The following is a 19,403-nucleotide window of genomic DNA, read 5'->3' as shown; positions in this document are numbered from 1 at the left end:
CCTTCAAAAATGAGCTTCAAGCCACAGCAAGAACATCAGACATGCACATTTATGAATTAAGCAAAGTTTCTAAGGGTAGTACTCTTCATGCACAAGGAAAACATTTTATTTTTTTTTTTCAGCATGGTCACTCAGATGGTGAAAAACTAAACAGGAAAAAAAGTAAAAAAGCTAATGCTAGCAACAGCACATCATATCTTATAATGGTAAAATTACCAGCTCTTTGATTCCTAGAGATAAATTTATGCACTTTGTCTACACTGCAGTACCATTCTTCACAAGCAAAAAATTAAAGAAAAGTATGGGTTCATTCTACCCCTTGGAAAAGAGTATGTTTTGGCAGAACATGGAATAAATAGATTGCAAGGTCATCTAGTCTAACACCGTACTGAAAGCAGGGCCAACTTGCATGAGATTGCTCAGGGCTATTGTAGTTATCAACATCTCCAAGGATGGAGATTTCATAGCCTCTTTGGGTGCCTGTTCTAGTATACAACTGTCTTCGCTGTGAAAAAAATACTTAATGTGTAACTGGAATTTGCCTTGTTGCATGATGCCTTTACAACACTTCTAGGTGTTGTAAATACCAAGTATTTAATACATAAGAGCAATGCTTTATTGGATAAGTTCCAAAATTCAAATTATTTGAATCCCTGCAATTATGTAACTTTTGCCTATTCCGAATTTTTCTCAAAGGATGTTACAGAAACTTCGAGACAAGTTACTGTGGTTATCTCTATACGGATACAGGACAAGCAATGTCCTGTATTTAGCAATGGCAGAACAGCTACCATGACTTTCTCTATGGTGAGATGAGAAACCAATGCAATTCAAAAGTACTGCCAGATAGGAACTAAACTGGCCCATATGTAATGCTGTAATTTATCTTATCCAACTTCAGACATCTAACATTTTGATGTTTAGTTTAAGGTATTAATGTAGACTTCATCTAGAGGCAAAAGGGAGAGACAGACATATTGGGGTTACTCAGGCCACCTCAAGCAACTTTCTTTCTGCAATTACAGAAGGTAGTTTGACAACTGTAGCCGATGCTAGAAAATGTAGTACAATCTGTCTTAAAAAATGATCATTCATTTTAGCAGCTACTGGCATCTTGTTATACAATGGCTCTGTTAATTCTGTCTCTTCCTATTTTACAGATTTCTTTTTGACTTGACAAAAATCACTGAGAAGCTCAACTGAGCAGTTATAAACCTCTAAATCTTATTTTCATAACAAAAATACCACTAGTTTTAGCTGTATCCTGCAGCTAGATGTGAAAAATACATTATGGGCTCTTTCAGCATGACAGGAAATATGTAAGGTTTGTTAGAAGACTTTCATTACAGTTCACTACAAAACTTTGTCTTGTCTTTACCTAGTATATTCTGCTGAGGTATTATCTGGGGAGAGAGTAGTTACAATTAGCACAGGTACAGTCCCAATCAGTGTGTGCCATCACTGAGTAATGAGGTTACTAAGTAACCTATTCAGTTAATTACCTGCATTTCTTCATTGTCGTTTTAGTAGCTGGCTAACCAAATATGAAATCATTAGAGATGCATTTTCATTGAAGTAAGGACATATCCTTTGTGTGTAAAAATATGAGGTAGATTTCAGTTCTGAATCTAGTATCTAGTTTTATAAAGGTGGGAAGCTTTTTCATCGTATTTATCTGTCTTTTGCTATAAGCTGGCATTACTGGATAAATAACAACAGGGATATTAAGGGATCAGTTTAGTACTAAATCCATGCCATATTGCTCCACCAAACACTTGCCATCAAATATCACACCCAAAAAATACCTCTCATAAAATGACTATGATAGAATGCTCACTGATCTGACTAATGACAGCTATACCTTTTGGGACCACTCTTAAAAAAAATCAGACTTCTAAACTACAAGGACACTAGTCACACATGCCTGATGTGACACACTTCTGTAGAATGATGATAACAAAATAGAAGTACAGCTTTTTTTCTTCCACAGCTGAAAAGTTTCAATGATATAGTTCATTTCACAGTTTGGTGCTTTGTTTTTCACGAATACTTATGCATGCTCCAAAAGACTGCTCTTATTTTCAAATCAGCATCTGTATATTTGTGCCATTCAATACCTTTCCGATGAAACTGCAGTGATCCTAGCAGACAGATGGACTTAAGCATTTCTGTTGTGTACATTTCTAAGCAACACTGCAACTGGATGTATAGTCTACAGATTTCAGGATGAATCTCACCATCTTCTGGGCTGCAGTAAAAGAGAAAAATTTTAGTTAGGAATGGGACTGGAAGGACAGAAGGGTCATCAAATCCACTTCCCTACTGCTGAAAGCAACCACATCATAATCTGCTTCATAAACTATTAAGTTATGTGTATATGATAAAAAACTTGACAGTTTCTAACAAACTCTTATTTACAATTATTTAGCTCTACAAAGCTCTAGCCTTAAAACAGCTAAACTTGGGTTGTCTTTGGTAAGATTGCATGTCCTTATTTTTTTCTCTGCGTATTTTTGGAAAAGGAGTAAATATGCGACTGAGATATTTTCTCCTCTTTAAAAGCTTTGGATAAGTATTTTCTGGTATATTGAAGGGTTCTTTTGCCATCCAGTTTCAGTGACTCTTGGTCCTGGTGGCAGATGATTGCAGGGCCGCTTTCACAGTCACTGTTCAGGTTACAAATCCTGGATTGGGCATAATAAACCCTACTTCGAAGAGACTCTCATCAGAAACAACTCAGTTGTCATCTTTTGGTTCTATAGTTTCCGCCTGAAAGTCTTTCTTCTCCCTGTGTTTAAATTAGTAGTCATGTAATACTGCACTGTGAGAATGGGATGTTCAATAATTTTTTCAGATAAGCAGTAACAATCTTGAAAACAAAAACTGAAATAAAGAGTAATCCTACACCTCCAATTAATTGCTTAGGACAATAAGAAAATAATTTACCCAGATCCAGGAACCAATTCTGATGTCTGGCTATAAAATCAGACATGAAACCTCATGTTAGCAGGCTAAGATTGCTGTGCAGGTATAAACATACTTTTTAATATACTTAACTGTTTCAGCAAGTGCTAACAAAGTTACTTATCCAGTCATAGCTGAGAATTAGGTTTTCAACGCTCCTTCCAAAGGTACTTTCAATAGGGCAGTAAGTGGTAAGATTGAAGAGACAGGATTTCAGCTATTTCATGCTCAGACATTCTTGCTATTGGTTTGCTACATAGTGATGTTAATTGGTAAAATAACCCCCCAAACTAGATTTTATAACAACTAGAGGAACCCGCTTTTCTAAATAACCAGAATATAATGGCATTTCTGAATACTACTGCTAAGAAATAAAAAAAAATAAAATTTCAGCATGCTTTCAGATTTCTAGCCTATGAATAATATGAACAAAGCTTTCACAATAAAAAAGACTGCTAGCATTCTTTACAGGGATTGAATTTCCGGAGGTTAAACTGATGCTTCAGAAGACCCTCCTGCATACAAAATAAAGTTAGACTTGCAGATTTCCTCATGGGAACCAAAGCAACTTACCTGATAAATTATTTGCAGCAATATTAGATTGGGCTGCTATGGTTAAATGATTTCTTAATAATAATGTAGGTCAAAGGCTTTGAGATGTACAGCAGACAATGTCTACATAAACTAGTAAAACAGGTTCTTTCTGACCTAAGGTAAGAGGTCATTATTTACACCTAGATCCTGGGTCCAGTCAGAAAGTCCAGCTCTTTTGCAAGAACAAGCTTAATAACTCTATTTTAAGGAAAATCCTATCAGTTTGTGCCAATACAATCTTACTGAACTTCAGTTCTAATGAATGCTGCATACTAAAACCTGTTAATTCTTGTATTTGAGATTCACCATTATTTCTAAGAGAGGAGACCATACATGGCCTAGAAAGCATGCACCTTCTGCCCCTGATTTCAGTGACACCAAGGAATAATATCCTTAGTCATATACTGGGGTAATAAAACAGGGTCAGTATAAGGTAGACCCTGATTTATGTGGCTGAGTAGGCAGAAGAAAGGAGCAATCTCAAAAGAATCCTTGATGCAAGGACTTGCCATAAGTCCTCTATGAGGAAGAAATTGTGCAGTTTTCCAAGGTCCTCAAAGGCTCTTATACTTCCAAGTGACATCAGAAACCAAATGGGACCATGACAGTTTCACAGAATTGGTAAGAACCTTCCTAAAAGGAAAGAGCAACCTTAGCATTTCCACAGCATATGAAGGAAGACTACTGGTGTTTGTACACGCCAATGTACATGGTAAGAATCACAGTAGTGGCTAGCTGTACAATCAAGAATGCTTAAAAAGCCAAAAAATGCAGCCAAAAAAAAAGAAAAAAAGACAAGGTTGGAAAAGACGGAAGATCGATGAGAAATTATGCTGGACTTAGTCAGAAGGGACAAAGGAAGATCCTGCCAGTCCATTACAAAGTAGATCTCATCAAAAAGGCAGGAAATTACTGGACTAGAAATTAGAATTGCTGTTGTTTGTGCTACTTCAGGAGCAATACCATACATGTGATAATAAACCTACCCATCCTAGGAGCTTTATTTCTTTTGGCTAGTCTATTATATATGCATTTCTCCTAGGTCACACCTACTTTTCTACTTTTAAAGTGCAGACTTTCTTGAAAAATTGTATCATCCACTAGAGGGCCACGAAGATGATCAGAGGGCTGGAGCACCTCTCCTACGAGGACAGGCTGAGAGAGTTGGAGTTTTTCCATCTGGAGAAGAGAAGGCTCCAGGGAGACCTTATACCAGCCTTCCAATACCTAAAGCGGGCTTGTAAGAAAGATGGGGAGAAACATTTTAGCAGGCTCAGTTGTGAAAGGATGAGGAGTAATGGTTTTAAAAAAGAAGGAGGTAGATTTAGACTAGAAATTTTTTACAATGAACGTGGTGAAACATTGGAATAGGTTGCCCAGAGAGGTGGTGGATGCCCCATCCCTAGAAACATTCAAGGGCAGGTTGGACGGGGCTCTGAGCAACCTGATCTGGTTGGAGATGCCCCTGCTTCTTGCAGGGGGGTTGGACTAGATGACCTTTAAAGGTCCCTTCCAACCCAAACCATTCTGTGATTCTATGATTTCCTGCATCTTACAAAAAGTACAGAATAAAACTACGGTGGCAGAACAAAAAGGGTTCACCTCCAATACTCTGAATATGTCATTTCAGATGCTTCCTATAATATTTCTTCCTATTCTCCATGATTCTAATTCAGAAAACATTTGTTAGCCTTAACACCCTGAATAATTTTCCTGAAAAATTAGTTACCTGATAGAATTTTTTTGAGGCAAGTCCTTAACTGCATAAGAAAACATGTATTTCCTAGAAATGGATCCATGTTGAAATCTCACATTCTTTTCAAAGGACAGAAGCACAAATATCTTTAGGTACTGCATAAGCAGTAGTATAACAAAATAAATAATGCTAATTCTGAAATGCTGAAAAATACGCTTAGAAGAGACACAGCATTACATGCACACAAAATTATTTTGGGATAAACTAAATTTGTTTTTTTTTTAAGAACCGTGCTTAAGTGCAGAGTCCTCAGACACTCAGAAGTCCTACTTTGTACATCACATTTTATACTTTTTGACCTTGCGATAAGTATCTAGTAGTTTTTATCTTGCATTAATCCATAGTATCTAGTCCTGGTTTAACAAGAGTTAAATCTTAACATTCTCTGCAGTTGTGTTTGTGGTTTCTTTCATTTTTAAACAATCTATTTGTTATATGAATTGCAGCTGTTAGATCTGCGATCACTTAGTTGATTAGAAATGGACTGTTCTCTTTGCATAAACAATACTCATAAATTTAACATCATTTAATTTCAAATTGGCAGATGGCAAGAAGGGTTTTTAATGTAATCACATGGGTATTAACCAGAGAAGATAAAACACATATAGCCCAGATAGAAATTTAATTTGGCTTAGTATAAATCAGGAGCAGTTCTTCAGAAGTAGACTGTTACGTCTAAATCATACCAACATTATCAAAATGAGCATCTAGTCCTTCATTTTGCATGTACTACTCCTAATGATTTCAACATTTTCTGTAAAAGAGTTACTACAAAATTGGATGAATCTTAGAGCAGAATAGGATTCTGATGTTCAATGTAAGAGGCAGTCTCAGGAGTGAATATAACCTTACAGAATCCAGCTAACCAAATACAGCACAAACAAGCCACTAGCCAACTACAGTAAAAGTACAGCACACTACATTTTCTTCCTCTGGAATAGTATTTTAACTTTCTGAATTTCGAACCTTATATACTTGTTTTTATTTCTCTTATAGCTAAATTTAAGAACGATGTGATACATATTTAGATAACACATGGCCTCTTGGAGGCTTTTACTATCCTGATTTCTCCTGCCTTTCAGCTTACAGATGAGTTTTTTATACCCCTTAGTGTCACATATTCTTTCATGTGCATTGAACACTATTCCAAAGTTCAGCATCAAGGAATTACAGTGGTAGACAGAGATACAGCTTTTTTTTTTGCCTGACCGTCTTTATCACTTACTGTTGCAGCTCATTCCCTGTAAGAACAGATACAGTACTTTCCTTTGAGCTATCCTTACCAATAGAGGGATTACAAAAAGATTTAGGAGTGTAGAATTCCCTTTACTTTCCATATTTAGCACCCAGATCCAAAATTTTGTGCTTCAAAATTATTGCCTATTACATGTAATATCTAAGTCCTGGAGCCCCACCAATATACACACAAGTACATTCAGTTTTTGTTTGACTTCCCTAGATGCCTAAACTTTTCTTTCTGAGCAGAGGTTCCTCAGTTCTGAAGATGAACAGCTACACAACTAGCAATGGATAAATGAGTAACCGATTTGCCTATTCCACCTGCAGGGCACTGCTCCATAAACGTTCCCATGCAAAGTGGAACCTGCAAAAAACAAAGCCAACACAGACAGTAATGATGACCTTTTTCTGCTCAGGGATGAGAGCTCTTTCTGATAGGGAGATACAAATCTACTCCGCTCTTATGCAAGTAAAGCTGAATCTGCCTAGCTCTTCTGAAAGTGAGGATTACTTAACCAGAAGTCTATCACTAAAAGGAGTATGGAAACTTACATCATGAGAAGGTAACTTCCTTGTAACAATTTTGATAAAAGCAGATCATGGTTGTCCTATTTTTCTCTGCATTGTTTCAAATGTTAGAAATCCTTAGATTTTTTTAGATGTGACGGCCATTTCAGGAACTTTGCTTACAATGTTGAATGTACTTCCTACTTTCTAGCTGTCACTGGCAAAAAAGATTGAGGGTCTGCACACGCATGCAAGAAAACAGTATTTTCCTCATACAGCTATTTAATTTCTAAGAAGAAAAAATGGTGAAAACCTTTCTTTAAAACTTTTTTTGGGCTTACTAACAGAATTTTTAGTTGTGCAGGCTAAGAAAGCAGCAATTATATAGAAAACGATTGGCTCATAAACCACTTTGAATTTATCAGTGGCTTCCAATTCACAAATGAGCTGGAAAGTAATTGCAAAGCACATTAACATGTATTCTAATTGACTTTTTTTTTTGCTGTTTAAATCTAGTATATTTTTCTTGTAAACTACACTTACAAACAGCATGAGAATAAGAACTAGAAACATCTATGATATATATATATGTTCCGGCCCATTCTTGTTTTTTTCAAGAATATGGAGCATCTGTAATTGGACTGTAGGCAAAATTCTTCTCTCCTTTGCAAATCCAAAGTAACAGCAGTGACATCCAAGAAAAATATTTTTAATTATCCAAAGTTTATATAATGGGAATTATTTCCAGACCACTACCCTCACTGTTTGTCTCAAAGTGTTTAATTAGTGTTTAATTGCAATAATGACCACAAGAATTCCATTAGCTTGCAACCAAATTATTTTCTCCTATGCATGTATATAGGCCTCATTTTCATCTCTGAAAGACACATGCTCTGATGCCAGTGCACATAAAGATTTCTTTTATAATCCATTAAGTATATTTTGGATAGTGGGCTTAAAATTTCCCTTTAAAGTGTCATCAATTTAACTTCTTTCAATAATTTTCTGTATGCTCAGTGTTGAGAAATGTTGAGCAGAGAACTAGTACAAACATTACTTTCAGAATCCTGATTATCACATGTTCATTATTAAATAGCTATATACCAAATTTGTTATTTCTTTACAAAGAAAAGTTCATGCAAACTTGTATTATTACTCCCCAAACTCAGGTATCTTTGCTTGAGTTAGTCCAGCTGATTTCTTTACGAGGATCAGTTAGATAAAGAGAAATCTCACATAACACAGTCTCATACAACTACCATAGTAGATTGCATTTTCAGTGTTGTTAATAGCTTTTGTACAGCTGGACATATGAGAGCTACCACAACACTAAGCACCTGCCCACAAGCCAAAGACCAGTTCCTTATCGCTGGCTTCTGAGCCCAGCTGCCACAAGGCTGTGAGTAGGCATTGTGCTCACTTACCACATCTACTGTGGAGCAGAAATCTTCTTGCTTCTCCCTTTCCACTTAGGTAAAATAAACAGGTACTGATAACCTTTATAGGATGTGGATACAGAGGTGGCTTCTTGGGGATACTTCACCTGACAGGGGAGCACTGCTGCCTTTCACAAGATGAAGGCAATTCATGGCCCATATAGGAAGGGATCAAAGATAGAACTAACAGAATTCTACTGCTCTGGCAGAGCCTCTTGACTTGCCAGTGAAGCAGCAAGACACACATGTTCCCATACATGAGGAAGGGGAAACAGTGAGATCGGTGTACATGTGCTGATGCAAATATTTTGCATGTAGGGTAAAGTTCATAGGTCCATACAAGCTGGCATATTGCTTAATAACTGTCAGGCTTCACTCCTGCCTGATCTTCACCAGGGAACAGTAGGATTTCACTTTCAAATGGAATGAAGAGAATGGGTTCCTTCATAAAGAGATTTTTTGGATTTGTTTTTAATAATAAAGTCTGTATGAAAGAAAGCCAGATGGTTAGCTTATTACTACCAACAACCACATCTCCCGTTGTGAGGTCTGTAGGATTACTTATTTGACCTAAAAACACTTGCTAATGTCTAGGGCAACATGACAGATTGCTTGGCACCGATTTTCCTTTTTTCTCCCTCTGTTAAATTATGCTGATAGCTGTAAATTAAACACTTTCAAACAACCTGCCCCTCCCTTACCAGGAATTTCTGTAGTTACCACATGAATACTATCCCACCAGGGTGCCATAAAGGGTACAAGTCCTTATTCAAAGACGTGAATACTCCTCAGCTGATGAGAAACTTGTACTATTGTGTAAGCCATACTTCTGCAGTTTGAGAGCTCTGATATCTACCTGTATTGAAAGTAGTTACAAAAGATAAAATGCTGGTTTATTCCTTTATGTAACAGTAGCTTAAGTTATGCAGCTTATCAGGCTGCTACTAAAAGTACAAATTATTGTAAATACAAGTTAAATAAATCAGTTAACGCTACATCTTCATACTTTAACCACTGGTAAAATCGATGGTTTTCTTCCCATAAAATCTTGCTTGTTAAAAATCAGGTCATGTTGTTCAACTGAATATGTTTATGAAGCACTGACAAGAGGTGCAGTTTACTTCCTTTGTGTTTTCCTAAGCTGGTATATAAAGTAACACCTATAGAGGGAGCTCTTATACCAACCATATAGTATCCGGTATATTTAAGAACGGTGAATGCAGCATTTTGGATAATCACTTTAAAATACAAGAATAAATATTATTAAAATGCCCCTCCTTAACATGAAAAGATAGAGTGTGAAAATACTATTAATTTTTTTTTCAAAATAATTGACAGATTACTTTATTGTACCACAAAAACGTTCATTACAACTGAAAAACACCTTCAGGTTTTCCTCAGTTCCCACAGGTACCCAGCATTCATAGCTCCCTTGAAATTAGTGAAAGTTAAGACTACTAAAACTGAACAAAGATTGTGGTTTAATTTTGAATTTAACTTAAAAATTTTATTCACACATTTAAAACAGAGCAGCATTTTACTGTTACTCTCAACACATTCAAAATGCATACTGATGTATTATCTTGGGTTAAAACAGCAGCTAAGTTATATGAAGGCTTCGATACAGCGTTTTGTAAAAGTGTGGTTTTGACAAATTCTATGCTTAACTCTATGGAAAAGTATCATTTGTACAAACAGTATCAATAGTTCTAAAATATTATGAGCTGAAAAAACTTGTCTTCAAAAGCTGAAGGAAAATAAACTTCTGGCAAATCAACAGTGAAAATTAATTCATCAAAATCTGCCTTATGCCCCGTACACGTACCTCCCATGGAAATGAATGTAAATTGGCCTGATGAGCTGTGGAAAATTACTGTCCACAAATACCACCCTTGTAGACTGTCTTTTAATTTAGTATTAGAAACACTGCAGTTTAGAAATATAGAGCAGCTACAAAGGTGATATGGGAACAAGACCTACTTCAGACACTATGGTTCTTCTGCTAGAATGAAAAATGTGACAAACACCGCAGAGAAGATACACTTAATCCCCTGAGATACTGAGGGCAGGAGGCCCCTCTGATTACGGCTCAGGTGCAACAGCCTACTAAACCTGCCTCTGCTTTGGTACCTTAAACACATCGTTAATTTATTACTTAACCATTCATCTTTAAAGGTAACAAAAGACTTGCTGATTCATTTTGAATACAAGCAGAAAAGTCATCCAATGGCAATGTTTTCTTCTAGACAGATCTTGAGAAAACATTATTATTTTTGTTCCTTCTGTCTGCTGGGCTTATTTTTTTTAATGTATGCATTTCACACAAACTGCTGCCAGTTTCAGTATCATGTGTTGTTTTTTTGTTCTCTACTAATGCGCTGTAATACTGTGATACAACTGCTACACAACATTCCTGTCCAGCCAGAGGAAAAGCAGGGCTAGTTCTTTCTAGCAGACCCATAAATGGTTTCAATGTTGTTTTTATCAAATCAGATTGTTGTTTTGAAGCAGTTACAAGAGGGCTCTCAATAACAGAAGACACGTGATCAGATTTTGTTTCGTTAGACCAGTGTAAATCTCCAATTACTCTCATAAGGCTGATGGAATAAGTCTGGGTATGATAATACAAGTAGAATAAAAACACAATGTAGTGACTCATACTGTAGAGGCATTTTTTGACTCCCAAGTTGATGGCAGTTTAGATATTCCCATGCTAGAACAATTCAGCTACAACTGTAACAGTAGAAAATACACTTTTCTTACCCATTCAAGAAAATCTCACTGGCTTCCATGGAAGTTATCTGATAAACTAATGGTTGTGTACGGTCTGCAAACCATAGTCATTTTGAATATGCTGTTGTTTCATTCTTCTGGTGGGATCCCCTCTTTCAGAAATACCCCCAAATGAAAAAATATAGCATCACGTATATTACTGAAGTTGTCTTCTTTTTTTTTTATATATTGAAGTTCTAAAATTATTTCGGAGACTCACTATATGAAATAATTAGTACAGATGCAGCAACTTTGCCTTTAAAATGTATTGATTAATTACTAATAAATTCTGTGATTCTTCCACACCCCTGACTTTATGCTACCAGGACAAGAAGTATCACACACTGCTTTTAAGAGCTGTGCACGTACTTAGCAGCATACCCAGTACTTGCAGGTGCTAGTCCAAAACCAATTTTTTTTAAACAATCAGAAGCACAGATGAGAATTTTCTAGCTTTGTTCCCTCAGAAGTGAATTATACTGGCTGAATTAAACTACCAGCAAGAAGTAAATTACCAGACGACTATCTTTAATGGGCAAGAAGTAAATTACCAGAGGACTATCCAAACTATTTGGCTAGAGGACAAAACCCATTACAATCACTTGGTAAAACTTCTTGGACTTCAGTAAAAAAGCACTAAAGTAAGAAATTTTACTGAAACTTGCTCCACTTAAGGTAAGATGAGGTGTAGGTAGCAAGGTTTTCGAAGCACTGGCGGCCACAGCCTGGTCCTCTGTGGGAGGAGAAGACGGGCTGCCCTGTGCCAGACAAAGCCAGTTCCTGCACACTCTGGAAGGGACCCATGGCAGGACACAGCTGAGCCCATCAGCCAAGTGTGTTTCACTTCTGTGAAAATTAATTTTAAAAAAAGGGCAGAAAAGACCACAAGGAGACAGGAGGAGGGAACAAAAAGATTGAGAAACAAGAGAGGGAACATAAAGGTCAGAGAAAGGAGGAGGAGGTTCTCCATGGCAGAGCAGATCTTCCCTGCAGCCTGCAGAGAGGAACGCAGCAGAGCAGATGGATATTCCTGAAGGAATGGCCACCTGTGGAGAGCCTATACTGGAGCAGATTTTCCTGACAGGACTGCAGCCCATGGAGGAGCCCACGCTAGAGCACAGGGGAAGTGCGAGGAGGAAGGAGAGCCAGAGCAGAACCACTGTGGACTGACTGTAACCCCCCTTTCCCCATCCTTCCTGCGCTGGTTGGGGCAGGCAGGTACATAGGCAGAGGAGTTTGGAGCAAAGCTGAGCATGGGAAAGGGAGGAGGAAATGTGTTGGTTTAATGTTTGTCTTTTTGCTTCCCATTATCTGAATTAGTAATTATTTTTATTTTAGTTGGCAATAAATTAGCTTAATCTTCCCCAAGTCAAGCCTGCTTTGCCTGTAACAGTCCTCCGTAAGCAATGTCCCCGTCTTTATTCCCACTCGAGCTTTCTCATTCCTGTTCATCCTGTTTTTTCCCTGTGTCCTCCTGAGGAGTGAGTGAGCAAGCAGTTGGGTGGGAGTCTGGCTGTTGGCCAAGGCTAAAACACCCTACCAGCTAAGCTGAAAATCCCCAACCGGATACTTCTAAGCACTCAGAATTCCAAGTGAAATTGCATGTGTCTTTAATTATGCTTTTGAGTTACTGTAAGATTTGAAAAAAGTAAATGCAGGGCTTGACCACCAAACCTTTGCAGAAACTAACTCTAAGCCCCCTTTCTATTATGCTTTCCTTCAGCTGGCTGTCCCTTGCCTTTACGTTAGGGAAAATCCATAAGATCTCTGCCCTAGCCAAAGATGAGCTGAACAGGGCCTTTCTCTCTGCACATGATCAGTCTCCCTGCTGAGAAGACGTGGTGTCCAGTTAGATGAAAGACATCTTTGGGTGAGCTCTTGAGTCAGCCTTGCTTAGCTCTAGCCTCAGCTGGACAAAAAATCTTATGGCCTCACTGCTTCAAACTGTATGACAGACCCTACTAAATAATAGATAAACCCAAACCACAACACAGACCTTCCAGAAAAGATCTGTGCTAACCAAGGAGGCAGTCAGGTTAGTTGCATATGCAACAATTTTTAAGTTTCCCAAAGAAATGCCTATTCAGCACCCTGCCTTGTCAGCATCAGCAAATTGCTCTCAAATGAATTTATTTGATAAATCTGTAGTGAGAGCAGAGACAGGTCTGTGCCAGCCAACAGACTCAAGCCCAGTACACCTCCATATTGCCCATTACAACTTGACTGCAGACAGCCGAAACTCGTGCTGCCTATGGATTTCCCCTTTGATTTTAGTTAAGCTTCTGGCTTCTGCAGAATGCCTCTTAATCACTTACTACATGTTAATAAATAATTTCTAAACTCTATCTTCCAAAAGTCCATAGAATTTAAATGATAAGAATTCATAGCTACATCCCCATGTAATTCCTTTGGTTAAGAGTTGGAAAGAGAATGTTTGAAAACTATCAAAACAAGTGTCTTATGTGGAATGATCTATGAAATTTGTTCTGATATGTGTGGACAAATAGGATCAGACTTCCCAGAAAGGCTTGAAATAAGTGAAATGCTTCAGGTATTTGATGCGGTAGGATCTAGGTCATAACTAGCTACTAACATATGGGTTTTAGAAGGAACTCTGCTGCAGGCAAGTGATGCCATCTGCTGTTGACCATCCACAGGACACTAAACCAGATGACTGCTTTGATTTATGACACTTCTCTTTTCAATTTTTTTTCTGTCTTTTGTACATATATATATATTTTTTTTTTTTTTCCCAGAAGGCATTTCAGAAAGCACTTGTATGATCTGGATACCTGTCATGTGTTTGTAACTTAGATTTCTGGTTTTCCGTATTTCAAAATGAGAAAAACAGAGCAGATGTGAAGGGATGGTAAAACCAGAAGGGGTAAGGAATAACACATTTTTATTTCCTAAAAAATATGGCAAAATACTTTTGTCTAAAGACTATTGAAACTAAAGGGAAAATGTTCTGTAAGCTTCATTGGGATTTGGGTAAGACCTATCTTGCATTAGCAATTACTGAAAAGATCCATACATTTTCATAATCCTTTTTTCTTTTAGTCAAACAATCTGACTGCTACAATTCTAAACTGGAAGGAAAACAGTCCACAAAACAGATCATTACTAGGTTGCTCAAAATCAGGTATTACTTGGGATTCTGACGTATCAAATACTTCTAGGAATGCTTTGAATATGTCATTCTGATGCCCTGGAGTATTTCTTTTTAAAAACAAATATCCAAGTATCTCTATGTAAGAGTCTTCCCAGTGAAAAAGAAATTGTGGTAGTGTCAGTAGAAGTATCTTGCACAGCCTCATCAAATACGTCACAGATCAAAACTGTATGAGTAGTTAAGTTAAAAATCACAGCTGAGAGACTGTGAGAAAACTTGAATGTGTCAAAAAAAAAAAAAGAGGGAAAAAAAAACAGATTAGCTTCCTGTTTAAATTCATATATAGAGAAAGAAATTTTTAAAACCATCTGTTGATAAAATGTGTTCAGGAAGCAGTTTTTTAGCATAAAGAACTTTGCATTTTTTCACTTTGGATTTTTGAATCCTGCTGTAGTCTCCACTTGTCTTTGTGAACTGGTGTAACTTTTTTTTCCTCTTTGAAATGCCTTTTTCTGCTCGGGAACCAAGGATGCCTCTACAAAGGATGCCTTGGGCATCCAGTATCCTGTATTAGCAGCTGCACAGACATTTTCACATCCTGAATGATGTGAAATGAATAGCAAGACTGCACACACACTACTTTGGGTAGGTCTGCAGCTAAATTAAATCTCTAGACTTTGGAATGTCCACGACTTCGGGGTGCTGATGTTCTTCAGCCTGCATGAAGGGACTTGCTTCCTCAGCACACAGCCTCACATTGCTCAGCCTATGTACAGGCTTATTGTTGCAGCTGTCACACTATCCCAAAGTCCCAATCTCTGTTTTTAGGTTTTTTTTTTTTTTACTGTTAGGTTTTTTGGAAGGGGGTGTAAATGCCTCTGAATGGGAAACTCTGCTTCACCACAGAAACAGCTCCAGAACTTATGCAAATAATTGGAGGCTGCTGTATAAACAAGGCACTTACAAATATTTTGCCACTTAACTATTTGCCATGCTGATGAGGTTAACAACAGCACATTTACAATGATCTGTCTTGCCATGATAGACAGAGATATGAACTGTCAGCTTTTCTTTGCTCACTCAGTAAATGCAAACCTGTTTTCTTCTGCAACGGGAAAGCAGTTTCTTCAACAACTTCGTGCACATAATTTAATATAATATGACAGTATTAGAATTCTCATGCCAAACCTGTTGGCAGGAAATGTTCATGCAGAATGTATTCATACGAAAGACAAGAATAGCAAGGTAAAACATGGAATGTAAAAGAGAAAAGGAAGAACTACAGTGAATAATTGTTCCTATACAAATAACAATGTATTATTTCTCTTATAGTTGAAAAATTATATAGAAAATCTAAATGTAAATCTGCAAATGTATCCAGCAAAGAGGAAATAGTATTCAATAATAATAATAGTATAATAGTATATGTATATTATTCAATAATAATTCAATAGTATATGTTTAATTTTAAAACATTAACTTAATCGTCATTTAATTGATGGTACTGGAAGGATTCCTCATTAACAAATGCTTAATTTAATGTTTTGTTCAGCTGAGACCTTAATGCCCAGATAATGGTTTCAAATATTTGTTATGAAACAGAACTATAAAGCAATTAGAAAAATTAGAACAGATGTCATGCACCTTATAATAAATTTGCCTTTGGTTGGAATGTTCCATGTGCAAGCCTGACAAATCTGAGATCTCCCTTGGTTAGAGACTTATCTTGCAAGTTACTGATGATGCTGTGGAGAGCAGCTGTCCTTTATCATTTGGTACTTGATGTCTTACTAGAGCAAACCTCCAGGCACCAAAGTTCATGATAAATATGAAGTCTTTTCTTAGATGACTCTGCAGGAAGTCTAGCACTTGAAGGGGCATGACAGACTATGGGTCCTGAGAAGGACATGCACTTAATTGCATGGTCCTGCACAATTAACCCAGCAACTGCACTGACACAGAATCAAAATTGTTTTTTCTAATTAGAGAAAAGTGTTTCAGAATGTTGAGAACTACAGAGAATTCCATTAACAGGAAAATTTTAGTCCAAAACTTAAAAAAATAGTTAAGAAATCAGACGCAAACCCCCAGTGTAGGTGGAGCACTAACAGCCCATGTTTAAATCTTTTTCTAATGCGGTTTCATTATCTCATGTTCTCACTTCTCCTATAGATATATAAACATATTGCTAAAATAGTTTGGATTTATAACCTTCAGTGTGAGTTAGAAGTAATTTTCTGAAAACAATATAAACAAAGCTATACAGAATCAAGGTAAGCAGAGTGTCTCATACTAAAAATTGCAGCCATGTGGGATTTCTTAATCAAACAGCATTTAAGAAAATGATCAGGAAAGAAACACTTAAAACTTATGACTACATTCTCAGCTTTGGCTTCAGCTGTGTTTCAGTAGAACTCTAGAGAAGAAAATGACTTAAATATGCTGATGAGACAGATCTCAAAGTGGGCCTGAACAGGACATAAAGGCACTCTTCTTGACTGTCTTGGTTACAGATCAGCACAACTGCAACTTTTAATCACATCTCTGAAGACAGGCATGAAGCTTCTGTACACTTTTTTTTTCCCAACAAATGTGGGATTTTTTTTTGCAAAATTTTGCCAAGAAACAAATTTACTCTCAGAAATACTGAAATTTAAAAAATATTTTGGATTGTTCTAACCTTGATTTTGAACCCATACAGGTTTCTACGGTACCGCTAATTTTTGTGAGCATAGGATCATTAGCATGACATGAAAGACTCAAAACTAGCTGTGTTTCTAACTCTTTAAATACCTTTTAGAATTTAGTTCTAAATCCCTTTTAAAGCACTATTCACAGATCTAAGTTAGTATCACTTAGGTATTTGCTCAGGAAGAGTTTACTGACTGATTCCACCTGTGATGTGCCAAGATATATACAGGAGTTACGTATTAGGGCCTAAAATTCCAGAAAATTTACATTTTAAATGAATTTTTAAAGAAAGAACTTAGGAAACCAGTATGATAAAAATGTAATCTTCACAGGCTTTATTTAGGAAACACTACAGGAATAATAAGATAGAATATTTTAGTATTATGCCTTTCCTTGAAAGACTGAACTATGATGTAAAAGCATTAAATAATATACCCAGTCTTTTTCAGACATAATAAATACTAGTACACCTGTTTAATAAGTGATTCACCTAAAATATCAAAGATTGAATGAAGAATATTCAAGACTTTTGCAAAAATATTTTTTAAAAAATCAAAACATTTATTATTCTTGCTCATCATGTTTATTACTGTATGTATTACTGCCACAGATATAAAGGTAAATGAATTACTGCTGGCTTGTTATAAGGTCTCGGCCCTTAATATGACAGCAGCAAATTTGATTTGAATTTGTTACTGTTTAGAGATGGATTATGAGGAAAAAAAAGGTAAGAAACAAAAACACTGAAGAAAATGGATGACAAGAGAGAAGGAGGAATGAGAAAATTTAGAGTGGAGCAACGGTAACAACAATTGTGAAAAAAGAGCCAACACTTAAGTTCTGCAGGCTTTTCAAAATCCCCACAGTTCCTGCTTCTACAGCTAGATCCTCTGGTTGATTGCTCCCTAAGGAAATTGCTTTCATAGAAGTCTGAAAAGCTTTTAATGTCCAACAGTGATAGCAGGTATCCTGGAAGAAGGACAACAGAGGGCAAGAGAAGGCTATGAAGTTGGAGAATGCTTACAGAAACACTGGATTTTCTGAACAAGGTCAGCTCCAATGCCGCAGCATTTCTACAGTGACACTGCCAATGTAATTCAGTCCCCAAATCTCTATGGCTACCCATATTGTTTTCCTTCACTTCAGTTTCTGATGTAAAAGGTTTGTATAGCTCAAAACAGGACCATAAACCAGAGCGGTTATTCCAACCATTGCTACAGATAAATAGGCTTACCTATGGCTGGAATACTCCACTGTTCTCGAGTTAGATTTAGAGAAACAAACTCCCTGGAATCTAATCAGAGCAGAATGCCATTCATGCATAGCAGAGAGGAGCATTCCAGTGAAGGACTTAAAATACAGCAACACCTTACTTTTTGGTATCCTCTTCTAGGCTGGAGTTTGAGACCCAGAGCGGAGTGCCGAATGCAGAAGGTGTCAAAAGAGAAGCCAAACCACCCCAAACCTACAGCCTACTCCAACCCTACACCAAGGTACTGTGTAGATGAATTTACAGTTCACCAGGCTTAAGATGCAGAATGCTGAAGAGTACTCAGCATTTATCTGAGTTCTGAATCTCAGCTCCCCTGCATCTTTATGTAGTTTATCTACTTAAAACACAGAAAAAATCGTGGCAGCAAAAACTAGAATACAAGTTCTCCTTACCACCAAGGAAGTTCCTTAACAGTCTTCAGCGTTTACCTGCATGGGCACTGGTTGAAACCCAAGTACAGTGCAGACGTCTACCCCATTTTGCTCCCTTGCGCACAATACTGAGTCAGATGATGGCCCACTGAGTCAGATGATGGCAATGCACTCGCTCCTTCCCCACAGTTACCTCACAGCTTCAGGTCACATCACAGAGGAAAAGCTACGTTGCTCTGTGCCTGTCAGGGAGAATATGGCTGTCTGTAGCGATCCTTGAGCGTGGGGCAGAGTCCCTGGCTGCCAGGCTGGGACACAGCTTCTCTTCTGTTAGAGGACCCTTCACGTAAGAGGTAGGCTTACCTGTCTGGCTTACCCAGCATCTGCACTCCTCAAGTGTCTTGTCAGTAGCAGTGCTGCACTGGGAAGTGCTGTGAATGTGCCAGTTGAGGGTGAGGTGGAAGAAAGGGACAAGTAAGTGACTGACAAAGATGATGTCCATCCTACTTTTAACTCCCACTTTCCCCTGACTAAATTAAGGGCATTTTTCTGGGAGGTAGGTGCAAGTGGTTTAGAAATTAAGTTGACTCATCTTCAGCTTTGGTTTAAAAAAAAAAAATGGTAGGTGCTACTGTGTTTCCTGAGAAGTCCAAAACAGTCAGTGTAAGTCAGCACCTGACAGCACCTA

The 19,403-nt window shown here is 37.4% G+C and overlaps 1 protein-coding gene across 1 annotated transcript in view; it reads right to left on the bottom strand.

The window, feature by feature from the left end:
• Positions 1-19,403, bottom strand: part of RGS7BP (regulator of G protein signaling 7 binding protein) — a 40,586-nt gene that overhangs the window by 10,264 nt on the left and 10,919 nt on the right. The window contains exon 3 of the mRNA XM_086770640.1: positions 2,118-2,248. Coding sequence (XP_086626766.1) covers positions 2,118-2,248 — 131 coding nt within the window. The remainder of the gene's footprint in view (positions 1-2,117; positions 2,249-19,403) is intronic.

This window comes from Chlamydotis macqueenii, chromosome Z, assembly GCF_036417535.1.
Source record: "Chlamydotis macqueenii isolate bChlMac1 chromosome Z, bChlMac1.mat, whole genome shotgun sequence".
Classification (NCBI taxonomy): domain Eukaryota; kingdom Metazoa; phylum Chordata; class Aves; order Otidiformes; family Otididae; genus Chlamydotis; species Chlamydotis macqueenii.
This window is presented reverse-complemented; position numbering and strand designations above follow the sequence as displayed.